Source organism: Tripterygium wilfordii, chromosome 23 (genome assembly GCF_013401445.1).
Source record: "Tripterygium wilfordii isolate XIE 37 chromosome 23, ASM1340144v1, whole genome shotgun sequence".
NCBI lineage: Eukaryota > Viridiplantae > Streptophyta > Magnoliopsida > Celastrales > Celastraceae > Tripterygium > Tripterygium wilfordii.
In genome coordinates, this window is record NC_052254.1 from 2503620 (window position 1) to 2520379 (window position 16760).

At 35.7% G+C, this 16760-nt stretch overlaps 2 protein-coding genes and 1 non-coding gene across 7 annotated transcripts; 2 read left to right on the forward strand and 1 right to left on the reverse strand.

The window, feature by feature from the left end:
• The first annotated feature begins 4774 nt into the window (after window positions 1-4774).
• Window positions 4775-13497, forward strand: LOC119993562 (carboxypeptidase SOL1). Of its 5 annotated transcripts, none has more exons than XM_038840740.1 (15): window positions 4775-5066; window positions 5343-5409; window positions 5521-5616; window positions 5817-5877; window positions 5980-6036; window positions 6551-6646; window positions 7394-7516; window positions 8048-8179; window positions 8861-8907; window positions 9563-9688; window positions 9976-10078; window positions 10187-10249; window positions 10554-10637; window positions 11944-12007; window positions 13125-13497. In XM_038840740.1, the coding sequence occupies exons 1-15, from the start codon at window positions 4958-4960 to the stop codon at window positions 13418-13420; spliced, it is 1524 nt and encodes a 507-aa protein (XP_038696668.1). In that variant the 5' UTR covers window positions 4775-4957; the 3' UTR covers window positions 13421-13497. The 5 variants fall into 5 exon arrangements, with proteins under 5 accessions (XP_038696668.1, XP_038696670.1, XP_038696672.1 ...); XM_038840742.1 differs by having other exon boundaries at window positions 4775-5048; XM_038840744.1 differs by having other exon boundaries at window positions 4776-5066; window positions 5847-5877.
• A 438-nt stretch (window positions 13498-13935) lies between these two features.
• LOC119992549 (tryptophan aminotransferase-related protein 4-like) lies at window positions 13936-16209 on the reverse strand. The gene is made up of 4 exons (XM_038839293.1): window positions 15681-16209; window positions 14899-15489; window positions 14534-14814; window positions 13936-14462 (listed from the first exon to the last, which is right to left on the reverse strand). The coding sequence occupies exons 1-4, from the start codon at window positions 16169-16171 to the stop codon at window positions 14251-14253; spliced, it is 1575 nt and encodes a 524-aa protein (XP_038695221.1). The 5' UTR covers window positions 16172-16209; the 3' UTR covers window positions 13936-14250.
• Window positions 16210-16541: 332 nt separating this feature from the next.
• Window positions 16542-16612, forward strand: TRNAG-GCC. The gene has a single exon. It is a non-coding gene; the product is annotated as a tRNA-Gly (tRNA).
• Window positions 16613-16760: the final 148 nt, after the last annotated feature.

A 16760-nucleotide genomic window follows, 5' to 3' on the forward strand; every position in this document is an offset into this window, starting at 1 on the left:
TTTTTTTAAGCATAAAGTAACGGCTTGTTTTTGTTTCTTGGTCGTTTGTTATATAAGGTCAAAAAATAGTGACTTAGCCTATACTCCAAACCCTACAATTAATCCCTTAAAACATGAAATTATGAATCGACTCTTAACCTAACAATTAGTAAAGAGTCTCTTCTTTTTTTGAAGATCGTAGGTTTTATTTTTACTAAACTCAATTCGTACATGAATTTTCTGCGTACTTGTCTGACATTTGTGATTTACTATTTGTATAGCTTCTCCACTTGTGAATTGAAATCATCTTATTAATTCTAATACACCATATCAACATATAACATGATGTGTTAGGACAACTGAATAATTTATCCAAATTCAACATCTAATAATGTAAGCGATAGGCTCCACATTTAACATTTTTTCAATTATTACTATACGCGGGATTAGACGTGATTTATCCATGGCCTTTTGTATTATTAGTGGGAGAGAGAGAGAAAGGAAAAAAAAAAAAAAAGCACTAGAGACGGTCAGCCTTTGACTCAATTGACACTTAATTCTTTGTAAATTAGGAAAACATAATTTAATTTGACTTCTAAACAGGTAAACTGATATAAAACTCTAATAAAGTCAACCCACAAATCCAACTTACCATTGGCACACTTTTTGTCAATGTTAAAGAGTGGCATTCAGAGTAAGAATCCACTATAATCATGATTGTTATTATAGATTGCTTTGGATATTTGTTATTTTATATATCCAAACTTTGGTTGAGTATGGTTTTCTTGCTTACTAGAGAAAGGTTATCTGAAGAGAATTGAGCAATTTAGGCCCTCCCAACATGATCAATGCATTCTATTTAGTTTTGTATAAGTGTCCGACTTGTTACTTTAGATTCTATGTAAAGTTTTGTATCAAAACAAAAGTCAAATAATTAAGTTCACATAAATTTTAGAAATAACGAGTTGTTGATTGAGATGACGAACTTGATCGTAGTATTTTTTGTGCAAGTAAAAGGTCGTGAGTTCAAGTATCATGAGTGTTTCTGTTATTGCAATTTGCGAGATGAGCTATTGCTTAACCCAGCGTGTGCGAATGTCATCTTGCATTAACTCAATTCTATAGAAAGGTGAAGAGTCTAATACCAAAATAGATTCAAATGATCAAGTAATTCAACTACACCCAATTGTTAGGGGTATAAACGGTCGGTTTCAATAGATTTTCTTCGATTTTTGATAATAATTTAACCAATCGATCGATTAGTTATATCAACGATTATTTCGGTTATTCGATCGGTTAACCATTCAGTTCTTACTAAATATTTTGTTGAAGACTGTTCAATCGGTTCGGTTTGGTTTTTCAAGTAATTTCTTACAATGCCATCAATTGTAGCTTAATAACTCTTGATAAATAATGTGGATATTTGAATTTAAATCCCTCAATCAAAAGAATACATATCCTCAAGCAATTCCACCCACATACATGATACACCCTTACCATTCGCATTTGGCGTTCCAAGAGCACTCAAGTTGTCACGTTAACTCTCCACATCAGACCCAAGTTGAACCCCCGGACTCACCAAAAGCCACTGCCCGCAAACGCATCAAACCATTATCACCCGACACGTGGCGTTCTAGTGGCTGGAATTTCACGGTCAGCCTTATCGGGCAGCTCCCAAAATATCTGGTGGTAAAGGCACCCGCGTTAGATATTTTTGTATTCTCAAAAGCAAACCATGTTTCTAAAAATAGAATGTTTCTAAAAATAGAAAATTTCTACAGCGCGTGATGCGAAACTCTGCGTCCAATCAGAGAAGAGCTATAGATAGATATATATTAGAGGGGAAACCGAAAATCTCGCGAAATCAAAAGACGTGGCGCAATGCAGTGCTAGTAATATATCTTCAGATATCTGACTAAACCACGTGATCCCAGTGGGTCCCACACTTTTTTTTTTTTTCATTGATGGACGAAGTGGTCACCAATTGGCTATCAAAATTTTTTTAGAAAATTACGAAAAAATAAAAATGATAGAATATTACACTATTTGATTCAAAATCTTGTATGTTTTTTATTTTCTAATTTTTTTCATAATTTATAAAAAATTATTTTAGTGGCCGAATAACGTTTTTTTATCACTGAGAAACTACCATAAGACTAGTTCCTTTGGGCCAAGCCCTATAATGTAAACCCCAATGGGAGAGTCAAGTAACCCTCGTTGAATCTTTAAACAAGTCACTTTCCGATCCTAAAGGCCCAAGACTTAACAGACTATTAACCCACACCTAGCCGAGCTTCCACGGTTCATTAAGGCGAATATTTCGATTCAAATATGGGATGGATGAGTATCCTATTAGTACTCAAACCACTGAAACAAAGAAGCGGGGATGCCGAGTAAGGTATCCTAGAGCACATGCGTTGATGATATGTATGCATGCATGTCTTGCCATGTCTGGTATTCCACGTGGAGGCTTATAATTCGAGGAATAAAGTAGTGGGGTTTACGCAATGCGTTGACCCCTCGAGACGTGTGGAACTTCGCTTTGTGTTTAATGCAATGACATATATGCCCCGCTATTTACTGTTGTAATTTCTTACTGGTACAAACAAGTTGGCAAGTGGGTTTAATTCTTATCTTCTAATTTCGATCTTTTTCTTTTGGTAGTCTGCCCGTTTGGTAGAATGATTGTGTTATTTTTCAACACTAACAATTAAACCGTGAAAAAACTTAATTTAAAACTGCTAAATATGAAACAAAATTAAGAAAAAAAAAGCCAATGCAAAACTTTATTTCTATTTGAATGAAAAATATAAAGATGTCAACACCCAATATCCCACTTATTTAGTTTTTAAATTGGATTGGACACATTTGATTCAAGTAAATTTGTGGACTCTACATATCCCACATGATGATGCATAAATGTTGTGCGTGCTGCGTGTAACAAAGTAGTTGGACAATAAAAAACAAAAAAAAAAAGGTCCTTTAATGAAGTAAACGTCGGTGGGTTATAGATAAACTAACAAATGTTTAAGTGGTTTTGTGGGTCATTTGATCTGGATTAGGGAGGTTAATTAAATTAATTAGGCTCTGAAAAACTCCAAGGGTCATGAGTGGTGTTACGTGCTGATTGGACAACGCCATCTAAGGTGGGGCCCTATTACATGATAGTCGGTTGAGCTCATGATAAGGTGATTTTGAAAGGTATTGGACGGCCGAGATGATAGCTACCCGCAAATGATGATGATGCATATGACTTGAATTTCCATCAACTTCCAATATATATATAGTACCATGACACGTATTGCAATTTGAAATAATGTGATTAAGGAATCTAAAAAAAAACAACTAACTTTTAATTTATTTTTTTTTGTATAATCAAAAAAATACATCGTACAAATTTGCATTTCAAGATCCAATATGAGTCTAAAGTTAACGTGTTAGGTTCATGCATACAAAAAATTTTCACTTAATCACAGTGTAAGTTCCGCCAAAATCCAACGCATTGTCACAATGATAGCTTAACACAATAGCTTAAAAAAATCTAAACCAAATTTTTTTCCCATTTTGTCCATAAAAGGGTATGGCTTTGACACCGTGTGGAAGTACGGATTGATTGGTTAGTTTACAACTAAACCAACATAACTTGAAATCCATCAAGAAAATTAAGAGAAGCCTCAAAATAACGTAGACCTATTTTATTTCAAAGATTCAATAATATTTAGCCTAAAGGCTTACAACTCTATAAATACTAAAACTACAAAACTCTAATAGATATGAAATTATCAAAAAATACTAATACTAAAATTAGAAATAGACGTCAAACAAGATAAATAAATAATTAAACTAAGTTTCCTAATTATTATAAAACTACTAAACTCATCCTACATCATGCTTGCGGGCTACAGGGACCTTGGTCTTGTGGTCAGTTGTCATAAACTGATTTTTTACTTTTGAATTTGTTGCTCAATCTAGAGACATGTAAGCATGTAATAGCAGATTATTAATTTGTTGTTCAATCTCCAAACTTGGTCATTTTGAGCATGCATTCGAATAAAATTGTCAAGCGTCATGCATGCAATCATAATACAAGCCTGTCTCTTAAATGAAAAAGAAGATGTCGAGTTTAAAAAGAAGAGCGGAGATAACAATAGCATGACAAATTTTGGAATATGACTACTAAAATATGGGATATTCCGCATATTTAGGGGTTAAAAATACGAAATGTTATTCAAATGGTAGTCTAAAACAATCTCGTAAATGATTACATTTATTATTCTTGAATGCTACTTCAAATACGTATTGATGAACATTATTTGCACCATATTTTTTATTAAGTATATCTCATTAACCCCTTAAAAACACACTAGTGGGGTGTACTTAGTAAAAAATGGGGTGTAAATAATGTTCATCGTACATATTTCGTGTAACTTAAAATGATTTACCAAAATGAATCCAAAAATCCATAATTTCTTGGTCAATGTATTGATTGGTTGGTAAATATTTGGACTAAACCCCCACCTCTAATTATTAGGGATATTGAGTTTGATTATCAAATATAAATGATTTTATTGAGAATTTGTAGGGTTGTTAAAAACTAAAGTGAATAATTGAACCGATGGATTGATTATTTTTTCTTAAAAAATTACATATTTTTTTAAAGAATTGATCAATAACAAGAAAACCGAAATAATCAACCGTCCTGTCAATTAAATTTATGTCAAAAAAATCACCCCTCAAAATTTGAGACCACAGTATAGCCAACAATCCTAGAGTTGTATACTCTCATTAAAAAAATGGGAGAACTTCTCGAAATGGTTTGGCTCAAACTTCGAAGCGTTGGCTGCAGCTTACGCAGCCCATGACTCGAACAAATACCTAAATCTTTAACAGGATCCGCATAGGTTGATCACGTGCAATCGCACTCACCTGTGACTCAAGCTCATCGATCTTCCGTAGATGGTGATCGTCATCTAGGGAAATGAAGGAGAAGCTCTTAATACCGTCTCTCATCTTCCTCTCTCTGTCTTTCTCCACTCTCCTTTCCTCCGCCGTCGCCAGGGGTGGCGAACGTACCTCTCTCCCCTCAGGTTTTTCTTTCCATTCTTTTGTTATTGATATATTTATCTCTCTCTCATATACTTCGCGCTCATAAATATGTACTTATGTATTGTATAGATGTATGATTCGTGGATTGTCAGCTAGGAGTATGTGTAACCATAGCATTACTGCTGTTATCTTCGAGTTGAATTCTTCGTTGTTCTGCCAAGACAACAAAACTATGAAATTGGTAGTTGGCCAGTTGCGTGTTTGCGTAGGGTTTTCACGAAGTTTCTGATATTATACTCCATTTTCATGCCTTTTAGGATTCGGAAATGGTATTAATCTGGCTTCTGGGAGGCATTTATTCGAGAACAAACAGTCTCATATTGGGTATTCACTGTCAAAATTTCTTGGACCAACCTGTTCAAAGATTTGATTATATTTTTCAAAAAATCGTAATTGCAGACTTCAATTGTGAATGACCCTGTGAATTTGTAACAGTGTCGATAAAACTCAAGGGTACATGACCAATAATGATTTAGAGAAGGCTGTGAAAGAATTCGGGAGAAGATGCAGTAACATTTCTAGGGTATACAGGTGATTCCCGCTGTACTTGATTGTGTTTGTTTGTTTTATTTGAACAGCATGCTTTACTGTATGTGGATGGAGTATCATTTATCAGCGATGCTTCTAGATGTAAATATGCTAAATCTTAGAATAAACATGCGAGTGTTTATTCTAAGGTTTTTTTTTTGTCTGAAGGTTTTGCTGACTTGTACCTTGTTTCTCTCTTTGAGGGGATACTCAAATGGTTTATCACTTATCAGTATTGGGATGAGTGTGAATGGATTTCCCCTGGTAATTTTTTAAATTCCTCTATGGGCTCGATTTATCTCATTCCAAATTTATGCATGATGATCATGCCGTACTAACTCTGAATGTCTAATTTATTCCCTATAGTGGGTGATAGAGATATCTGACAAGCCTGGTGAGGAAGAAGCTGAACCGGCATTCAAGGTGAATCAAGAATTTTCTTTTAATTGTGTGCCCAACTGCCCGTACAAGAATATTTGCACTATAAAAGCTTTTCAGGCTTGACTCGTTTGGTCTCCCTGTTATATTTGTTTAGAAAATATAATCAGCACGTGTCTGCTTACATATATACATTTTAAATTATTTCAGCTACTTATTGACAATATTATGGCTTTCAATGTACGTATCTATCTTCCTAGTCTTCCCTTTGATCAGTGCCAGGCTGCCAGCTTAACCTCTGCCTTTTCTCTCTGCAAAAGGAATATGCCTTTTTTTTTTCCCCTTCTATTTTACAAATATCACATTTAAAAGCTTGCCAACAATCAATGAAGTTCGTAACTTAATTTACACTTCTAATGTCTTGCAGAAGTAAATTACAAGACTAATGACCGTGGACATGATTTTGCAATTTTTCTGTTTTTGACGTAGTGCTGAAATCTTTTTGATACTCCACATGTTTTTTTTGAGAAATTTGAAGATTCTAAGCAGTACTTTGCAGTTCATAGGAAATGTCCATGGAGATGAACCTGTGGGCCGTGAGCTTCTTATAATCCTTGCAAATTGGATATGTGACAACTATCTGAAGGATCCTTTGGTATACTGCATTTCTTAATGCTAAATGGAAGTTCATTTTTTATGATTTTTTTGTGATATGCAGATCATTTATTGCATTTTAGCATTCTTTTAAATATTATTATAAACTGTGTCTTGATTTCCTGGTGATATACTGATATATATTTTCTTCAATTTTTTTCTCCAAAAAAGATAAGTTTCTTCATTTCTTCAGCAATTTTGATTGCAACAAGTGCTATTTTGAAAATTTTCTTCAATTATCAAATCTCTTCCCCCCCCCCTACTGTCTACGTCTTTTTTTTGACAAAAAAACTAGCTCACAACTCATTTCATGTTTTTGAATTTCATTCCAATTATATATTTTTTAAGCTTATTAACTCAACTGGAAGCGCTGCTGGCTGCTGGTATATTATAATGAAGAAGTTTGGGAAACTATTTTGAATGACACTGCTAAATTAATTCTGCTAGTTTAATTTTCTAATTTGAAGGGTCTAATCCTAGTTTAGTCTCCTTGATTTTTCTGTATTTCATAAGATTTTCTTTTAATCAATTCCTTGAAGTGAATTGAACCGACTTTAGGTTTGTTTTGACCTTCAAGTTGCCTAAATTCATAAATCATAATAACGATGCACTACTGTTTTCGTGAATAACAGAAGAATAAGGTGTGTGATCACATTTTTCTAAATTTTTTATGTAGCAACTATTGAATTTATTTATATTCTCATTTGTATCTTTTATTCTACTATTTTCTTTCTTTTTCTATCTACAGGCGCGATTGATTGTTGAGAATGTTCATCTTCACATTCTTCCGTCAATGAACCCTGATGGTTATGCGCTAAGAAGGCGTGGTAATGCAAATAATATTGATCTAAATCGAGATTTTCCTGACCAGGTATCTTTCCAGTGTATCAAGGTTGAAATGAAAAATCATGAATAAGAAGTTACAGAATCCCAAGGTTGCCTGGAATTTTGAGTTCTTTAACTGATAGGGATCTATTCCCTACATTGTCATATGTGTTGCAGTATTGTAAATAGTTAGATGAATTTTTGACAACTTTTATACTGGTTAAGCATTATTCTTGCGATTCATTTGCCTGAAAAAGGAGTACTTGCAATCATGTCTTGCATCTCCAAAATTAAAAAGAGGAAGAAAGAAAAGCCTTTTATCTGTGAGTACTGAAATATTTACCCATTCCATTGCCAAAAAATTTAATTTGTTGGAATTCTGTATCAGGAGGTCCTATTTTAGGGTGCTAGCTTCAGGAGAAGGTTTCGATTTGATGTTTTTGTGAAGAAAATATTGGTGTCAACCTTCCAGTCATCTTTCCATTTGTTATCTATTTCAAATTTGGGTTATGTAACGTTTCTAGGCTTGATGTGACTTAAATATCTTCTTCCATTTTTTTTGTCTGTCTGATGATAGAAGCCATTTACTAACTTGGAATGTCAGTTCTTTCCTATGAATGAAGAAGTGGATGCACGGCAACCTGAAACAAGGGCGATTATGAATTGGTTGAAACAGATACGCTTCACAGCATCGGCCAGTTTGCATGGGGTAATTTCTAGGTTCTTTTCTGCCTTTTCCCCTTCCCCATTTCTTCTCTTTCATGCAATCTACCTTGGTAATAGTGTACATACTAGTTACTATTTGATATTGACACCTGTTGCTGCTGTTATATTCAGTTTCATTTTTTTTTATCTGGCATATTCAGTTTCAATTTATTAGCTCTGAAGTGTGATATATATAGGCCAAGTTGTTTGTTAGCATCCTTGAGTCTTGGCCAAAGTCCAGTCCTTCATTCTGTAGTTTCTTTTTCTTCTTTGTCCGAAGAGGCTTTGTTTCACTTTCTCAAGGCTCCATTGAGTGTGAACCACTGATATTAATATGTTGTAAAATGTATGTTTTGGAGTTTTACAAACAAGGTCAAGGATGTTTTTCAAAACCTTTCAGGTCTTTGTATCTGTAAAGTGTATGAAATCCATTTGACTGAGAATGCCAGCACACCCACTATATTCCAGCGCCAGAGCAAAAAAAGAAACTCAGTTGTTTTCTTTTATATGCTACTTCTTATTCTACTCATAAAACTTTTAATCAGATATTGCAACCTGAAATTGTGCCCCATGGTTTTTTTTTTCATAGAATAAGATAGCTGGTAATCGCGGGTTTTACTGCTCAACTAAATGACTGACACTTAGACAAAGCACAGTAATCAAACCTTTATTAATGTCTTTACAGGGTGCACTTGTTGCAAATTACCCATGGGATGGCACACATGATAAAAGGTAATTATTATCTACCTTCATTATGTATTCTCATCCAGCGTAACTATTTGTATCTTGAGTTTATTACCTTCTTTCATGGTTCTAATTTTTTTAGATTATTTTATTTATTTTTTGCATTCATACATTTGCCTGTTAAGGAACAGCAAGTTGCTTAGTTAATCCTGTTAACTCATTCGAACTAATTGCTATACTCATTGAAACTGGTTGTTTTGAATGATTTCATTTGGCTGCTGACCAGTACTGTATTGGATCACTTACTTGTCCATATGTCATATACTCATATTTGTAATCGGGTATCTAGCCCTGGTGTGCATTCGAAGAAATATCTCTCTCTAATGGTTTTTCCCTGAACACCAGAAATCATTTTAGGTTATTTTAATTTATGTCAGTAATTTTGGGACTTATCTTGAGGGGTACTCATTCTGGAGTTCAAGAAGTCATGGAAACCTATATGCTGGTTTCACTTCTAGAGGATTGCTATAGTCGTACAAGATTTATTGTTTTCTTTTCGTTGCCTTGGGAACAGATGATACCCGTCTCTTTTTAAGTTGTTTCATATATAAACTCAGACCTTATATTGTTTTTTCGTTGCTAGAATAATTTTTTCCCTTATCAAATGCTGATAGCTTTCATTTCCCATGTCGACCAATATCAGGAAAAATTACTATGGATGTCCTGATGATGATGCATTCCGGTTCATGGCAAGTTTGTACAGTCACTCTCACCGTAACATGTCTTTGAGCAAGGAATTTCCAGGAGGAATTACAAATGGAGCCTACTGGTAAAGCCCAAAACCCTGTCTGTGTTATTATGGATTGACAGCATTCCTGGTCATGAAGGACTTTGCACGTATTTTAAAACTTGCTTTTATGTGGATGTGGCAGTGTATTTATGTAATTGTATGAATTCATTAGAGCCATTCATGTAAATTTCTCAAGGCTTCATTCGTGGTCGGATCTTCGCGTTGTTTCAACTACTAAGCGCCAACTTGCTAAGAATTTTTGCTTCTTGTTTATCTTAATTGTTTCTGTATACTGTTTAGCATTTATTTGACCAATTTCGCCGCAGGTACCCTATATATGGTGGCATGCAAGATTGGAATTATATACATGCTGGGTGTTTTGAATTGACCTTGGAGATTAGTGACAACAAATGGCCTAATGCCAGCGAGGTTTGATATCACTTCTCCATGGCACTAATTTATGTGTTTTCTCTTAAGACTCTTAGAGTTGCAACTATTACATTTTACATTTTTTTTGTGTACTGCATGTATGTGCAGCTTACAACTATTTGGGATTACAACAAAATGAGTTTGCTAAACTTAGTTGCCAGCCTTGCGAAGGTACACTATTAATTGGCTTTGGTTTTCATTGTAGTCTTCATAACTCGTAAGATATGGCTATTGTTTCTCTAAGTTCAGAAACAGAAATCTGATTAACTGATCGCCATTTTGCTTTGTATAGCAATGTTTTCTATGGCTAGTGTCATCTTGTTTGCCATAACAACATTGTTGTAGATTCTTATTTTTTCAGCCCATTAAGAAAAACAACAATTACATGTATCTTGATGATGCAACATCAAATATTTCTTCATTGTTTCTATGAGGTGTGAAACTATCTATTAATATTGTTTATTTTCGATTAAAGACAGGAATACATGGAAGAATCTTTTCATCTGATAATGGAAGGCCATTACCCGGCTCTATCATGATTAAGGGAATCAATTACACGGTATGTTCCCAGAAGCAGAAATTTTAATAATACTCTTCCACCACAATGACTTTTGGCTTGAATTTTTCATTGTTGGTGTAGTATAATATTGGTATTGGCTTTCTTTTTAATGTGGGTATATTTCCTATTATCACTGCCTTGAACCATCTAAAAATAGTGGATCTCCAAATGAGACCCCTGTGAGTCTATGGATGGCTCGCAGGCTTTTGGTATGGTGGCAACTCTTGTTTCTGTTTAGGGTCTGACAACAATTGGATGATTTTTTTGTGCCTTTGTTGGTGTGTAGTTAGGCCCTGCAATTCCAGTTTGTGAGTGAAGGCTCCCTTGAATGCTAAAATTCAATTTCTGGTGGTGCCTTTAGCCACCCAAAGGATGCTCCGTGCGACTGTTCATACTCATCCTGACGGGCAACTGAGCTGTCTAGCATTATAAGATGTGTTTTTGCTTTCTTTGGGGGTTTTTGGTCATTTGTCTGTCCTGGCTTGTTGAGGCAAAGCTAACATGCTGAACTTGGATGTCATACTATTCTAGCTTTGCTGTTGAACTATCTAGATTGGTGGTTGGATCCTTTTATTTTGGTTCAATGTGGCATCTGATGCCTTGGATATTTACAATGATGAGTGAAACAGAACTTTTCGGTTGGCAAAAATGAAACAACTATGCATTGCATCTACTTCCAATTAATTATGTTGCGCTTGAATCATTGCTCATTTTCTTTCTTCTTTGTTTATTTTATGTTATTTTAATTTTTTGTTTGTCTTTTCCATAAGCCAACCCAAAATGTTTGAGATTAAGGCCTTGATGATGATGATATTCTATAATTTTTCATTCAGAAAAAAATGCATAATGTTTTGATCATCGACCTTTTTCCTTTCTCTTTTTTCTGGTTGGTTAGTTTGGTCTTTGTTTCCTTTTATTTATTCTTTTTTATATGATGGGAATGGAGGCGGTGCATGATTGCTTTTTTCGCAATCTTTCTATGGTAAATTTAAGTAAAATCATCTCTAACCTTTATGAATGAGCATAAACTGATTAATTAATGTGAAAACGTTGTAAAAGTTTTCCCCCCCTCATTATTGCTTTGAATTTCAGCTGTGCAAATAAAGGTTAATATAATTAGGTGCTGATTATGTCATCTCAAAAGTTTCTCCCTTCTTTAGGTACAGGAATTTTTTAAGTTCTAAGTTAAATGTTTCTTTTTTCATGATACATATCCTGTTGAGCTAGGTTATTCCTCTATTGTGCTTATTTGCGGCTGCTTCCTTTTTCATAATATGTTCTTTACTTACTCAAATTTTATTGGCAGGTTCAAGCTGGTAGAACATTTTCTGACTACCATCGCCTGCTTGCACCTGGAGAAAGATACGAAGGTATTTGATTGACTAAATGCTATGTGAAATTGCTTCATATAATGGATTTTAAATCATTCAAAAAGAGAAGGGAGGGGTGGGGGGGTGGGGTGGGGTGATTTCCTAAAATTAAAATAATCAAGTGGAAGATGAAATGTGTTGATGAAACCTTAAGTTGGAGGTTAACCAATTTGTTTGTTCTAAATGTTAATATACTCATATGTACAAGAAATAGATTTAGATACCCTTTGTTGCATGTTTAGAGTTCCTGTTAGGTTTCTCATCAGAGTTGCTGGCTCTTATTTCATCATTATTAAGCCCATTCTAAAATCTTCCTTTGTTCAAAATTTCAAAATTCACATTATTTGTGCAAACCCATCTTAAATTGAATTCGTTTATGTTTTTCATTTCCTGGTAATTATGTGCAATAATAGTTTGTCCCTTCAACCATATGAATTCTCATGGCAGAGTGTTAAATCCTTATGCTATATGAGATGCTCGTTCCGTGGCCTTTTCTTTAAATTTTATTTCAATCTTTATTTTATTCTAATTTATGTTAGTAAAGGCCTATAGAAAACAATTACAGTTTTAAGATTGAATGCTACCTTCATAAAATGGAATATCATGATCGTGCAGATAGTGCATATATATGTCCTTCAGTTGTGATGACCTAGAGTGCATGAATTCTGTTCCCCTCCTAAATACTATTCATATAGAAGCTGTACCGCTGTAGATGGTGTGCCTTTACACTGATGCGACAGGAAGAAGGTAGGGATAATGATCACACAATCCATGCCTCTTCAAGTGGCAAACGTGCCACTGATGTTATCCTTGCGACATTATGTTCCACAAATATAAAGTAAGTTGTAAGAGAAAAAAGGTGAAGAATTTGATGCAGGAATAGCACAGATAATGGTTAGCACCTCCTCATATATCGTTGATTGTTTAAAAGTAGTGCTGGATTGCCGAACTGATGTCAGCCGTAGCTGATTCTTCACTTGAGATTTATGTATATATATGCATGTTTCTATTTGTTATACTAGTCCTGCTGCGACCTTTGTCTGAAAGGCTGTGCAACTGTCATAGTTACATTGCTATCTGGTTCCTGAGTTAATTTCTGGCTTTTGTAACATTGCAGTTATGGTCAATGTGCCTGGATATAAATCAAAAACCACACATATTTGGTTGGGAGAAGAAGCCGCGACAGTAGATTTCATTCTTGATCCAGACGTCATAACCAATGTTCCTGTAAGAAGTATTTGTGATTGCAGCTATTGCTATAAAAGTGGAGTAGAATACTCGTTGGGGCTTCACTTTGGAGTTTATTTCATTGTGATTGTTTTCTTAGCACTCATTTACCTGTTAGTAAACAGGAGAATGAAATTCAACCTTTTTAAGCATGGACAGCTGACAAAAAGGTTGGCTACGGTATGACACTCTCACTGTTACCTTCAATGTAACTCTGTACCATATAACAATAAAAAGATATGTTTTTTTTAGGACTAAGAAAAGTGTCTTTGATTGTCATTGACACATTGTGCATTACCTTCATTTTTTTTAACTGCTTTAGTTTATCATTGGGCCACAGGGGAACATGTGGTTCAATAATAGGTTGCAGAGGTATTGAAGGCAGTCTTTCTACATATTATGTAGGGGTAAAGTTTGCATATATTCTGTTTGTCCCCGATTTCGCATATTGCAGGAATCTTATGGACGAAGGTTGTTTACCTTTTACGTTTAGTTTTGTTTACCCTCGGCCTTGCCGTAGGCATTATTGGGTTAAACGACCGATGTTTCATAAGCAAAATTCCTGAATTTTTTGGTGAACGGCCCCAGTTGTTAGAAAGTTCTCGGTTTTGCAGATTGCTTAAAAATTGTTCATAATCTTCAATTTTTGTTTACTCTTTTTCAATATGTAGCCCCTTTTCAAGTGCTGCGCAAATAAGATCAAGTGAAAGTAGGGGTGTTTATTCAGTTTTTCGGTTCGATTTCACAATTGAAACTTCTTCCATTCATGTTTTCAACATCCAATAAGTGAACTTGATGATCACAAGTCCAAAACACATTTCTTAGAATACTGTTTTATGTGTTCCAAAGACTCTTAGGCAGAGTTCTGAAAACAAGCATGAAATCTCTATGTAAAGGAAAGCAGGTCAACAGAGATGACCTCTTCTATGGACGTTTGAGATGTCCATTTATGGGTAGAAGTAGAGCAGGTCAATAGCCATGACATTGCAGAAAATTACTTGGATCACCATTATTCTCTACATAGTCTTGGAACCACCTTCCTCCAAGACCAGTTTGTTGAGATGGTGCAGCATTACATCGAAATCGTCTTGGCTTCTGAGGAGGCTGAGTCGTACATAGCGATCTTCTGCACCGAAAACTTTACCCGCTCGACCTGTGATATTGCCTGCTTTCAGGACTCTGTAACAATTTTTTTCTTCATTCCTCTCACATTTCAACCATGCATAACCTGCAGGAAATTAAGTTCCAACATTATTTCTGTTGGTTCAGAAAGACAAAAAGCCTATGCCTAAGAATTACCTGGTGAAGCTTCTCTGATTCTGTCGAAATAGGTGCAATTTTCAGGACGGATTTCTTGAAGAGAGAAACGTTTCGACATTGATATCGTCTTGCTTAGGGTTTCCCAGCGACTACTCATTGTCTTGTAACCGAAATCGAACAAATCTCTTGCTTCCCTTTCAAGAACCACTCTCAGAAGCTTTAGTGTTCTTAATTGAGAATCACGCGAAACACCCATCGTATTTATTTGCATATACTGTACCATTCTTTCATACACAGCTCTGTCCTTCACCATTGCCCATCTATGCCATCACAGAGATATAGTTAGTAGAGCTTTTGTCAAAACTTGTGTGCATTTAGAGAGTTGTATGTGATAGGATTGTTACCCGAATCGAGAGCCAGCATGACCGGTGAGCTTGGAGATGGTAAATATCATGAGATCATCATCTGCTGGAGCAGGAATGCCTGTAAAATGAGGCCAATAGTAAGCGCGATCATGAATCGCCTTGGCGTAAGAGCTATGAAGAACTGCCTCATTCAGTTTTCCATCAGGATTATTGGGTGCAGTTACAAACTCAATGAAATTCACATTAGGATCTGAATTGTTCATCCATAATGAGGTATCTCCTTCAAACTTGAATTCCACAGAGTTGAAAACTTCTGCTTGCATCTTGTAAAGCTGATAGTAAGGGGTTGAGACTACAACCCTTGCAGCAGGTGAAGAGGAATTAACCGGGGACAAGGCGTAGACCGCAGCGATAAGGAGTTGAGAGGAGCCAGCACCAAAAAGAATGCGTCTTCCATCAGTGACTGCATTTCCAACAATGGCATGTAGTTTACGGATGTGCCTCTCGAGCTCGGCCGAGATGAAGGATTTATCATGGTATGTGTATCCCATCCTGTGCCACCCTGCTACTACAAGTGCACTACTGGCTGCATTCTGCATCCAGAAGGGCTCCAAAAAATAGGGATCCCCACTGCAAACAAACATTATGCATATGATTATTAACCACTGTCCTCACAGTTGATTAGATCGACACTATAAACTCTAAATCCTAACTCCTCGACCGAGACCCGGAACACTTAGTGTTGCACCACTTATGTAGATCCAGTGTATGCCTGTGATGTGTTTGTGAAAAAGACAGAGAGAGAGAGAGAGAGAGAGTACCCATCAGCATCCGCAATACAAGTAGGGTTGAATTGAGAGCAATCAGGGCCTCCATAGCAAGAGTTGCACTCACAAACAGGGAGATTTCCATCAAGAACCAAGCCATCCATGTAGGCTCTTCCATGGCCTGAGCAGTAGATAGCTGCCACAGCCTCTGCTTCAGTTGCAGCTCTTTTGGTCCATGACAGATCCCAACCATCACCCACATATACATTAATAATTGCCAAAATGTTCAGAATTATGGAAGTCACCAGGCATACCATATACTTGGAGCTTAAATTCTTATCCATTTTTGCTGCTTCTTCTTCTTCTTCTTCTTCAACAAGAATGGTTTTTTTTTCCCTGGGTTCCACAATAATGGTTTGGTTGGTGATGATGTTACATAGTTGACCTCTTTTTCTGGGCCATACCTCCAAAAGAAAGCATCTTTCCCATATTAAAAATGGGAAAAAAAGAGCATGGTATCTGACAATCTGCCATGGACTATCCATTGCTCTTAACTGCTTATTCTTGGTTCATTGTCATGACTTGTTCAACTTGGCCTTGCATGTATTTTTTATGATTTGAATAATTGATTGATTAGGGCCACCAAATGTCTTTGTCCAAAAATAACAATAATATATTTGTCCAAATTTGATTCTACAATTTGTATGGACATACCATGATCAAGTTGTCAGTGAAAAGAATCTTAAGAGAAAGATTCTCTTCCTTATACATAACATCATCAAGCTTACCCAATGAAGACTAATGAGGGGAAAACGTTTGAATCGGCAGCAGTTAGCCAGTTATACCGGAAGAAAGGACGATTAAAACTCTATCAACGAATTATTAAAAACATGGGCAGACAGGCAGTCACGCAAAGCACCAGTGGTCTAGTGGTAGAATAGTACCCTGCCACGGTACAGACCCGGGTTCGATTCCCGGCTGGTGCATTCACCTTTATTTTTTTAATTATCCTTTTTCGATAAGAAATTTTTAAAAGCCCACGGAATTATGAAAATCATAGGAAAATACTCAAAGCTGAAAATACTCAAAGCTGGTTTGAACTCGCATCTTTAGTGTCTGTCTGTCATCCATCCA

Bases quoted from the DNA above. Each gene is read 5' to 3' on its own strand.
- LOC119993562 (XM_038840740.1), top strand. From the start codon at position 4,958: ATGAAGGAGAAGCTCTTAATACCGTCTCTCATCTTCCTCTCTCTGTCT. The intron at 8,908-9,562 runs GTAATTATTATC...GACCAATATCAG, and splicing joins GATGGCACACATGATAAAAG to GAAAAATTACTATGGATGTC. The intron at 10,638-11,943 runs GTATGTTCCCAG...TTTTATTGGCAG, and splicing joins TTAAGGGAATCAATTACACG to GTTCAAGCTGGTAGAACATT.
- LOC119992549 (XM_038839293.1), bottom strand. From the start codon at position 16,171: ATGGATAGTCCATGGCAGATTGTCAGATACCATGCTCTTTTTTTCCCA. The intron at 15,490-15,680 runs GTACTCTCTCTC...GTTTGTTTGCAG, and splicing joins TGTATTGCGGATGCTGATGG to TGGGGATCCCTATTTTTTGG. The intron at 14,463-14,533 runs GTAATTCTTAGG...AATTTCCTGCAG, and splicing joins AATCAGAGAAGCTTCACCAG to GTTATGCATGGTTGAAATGT.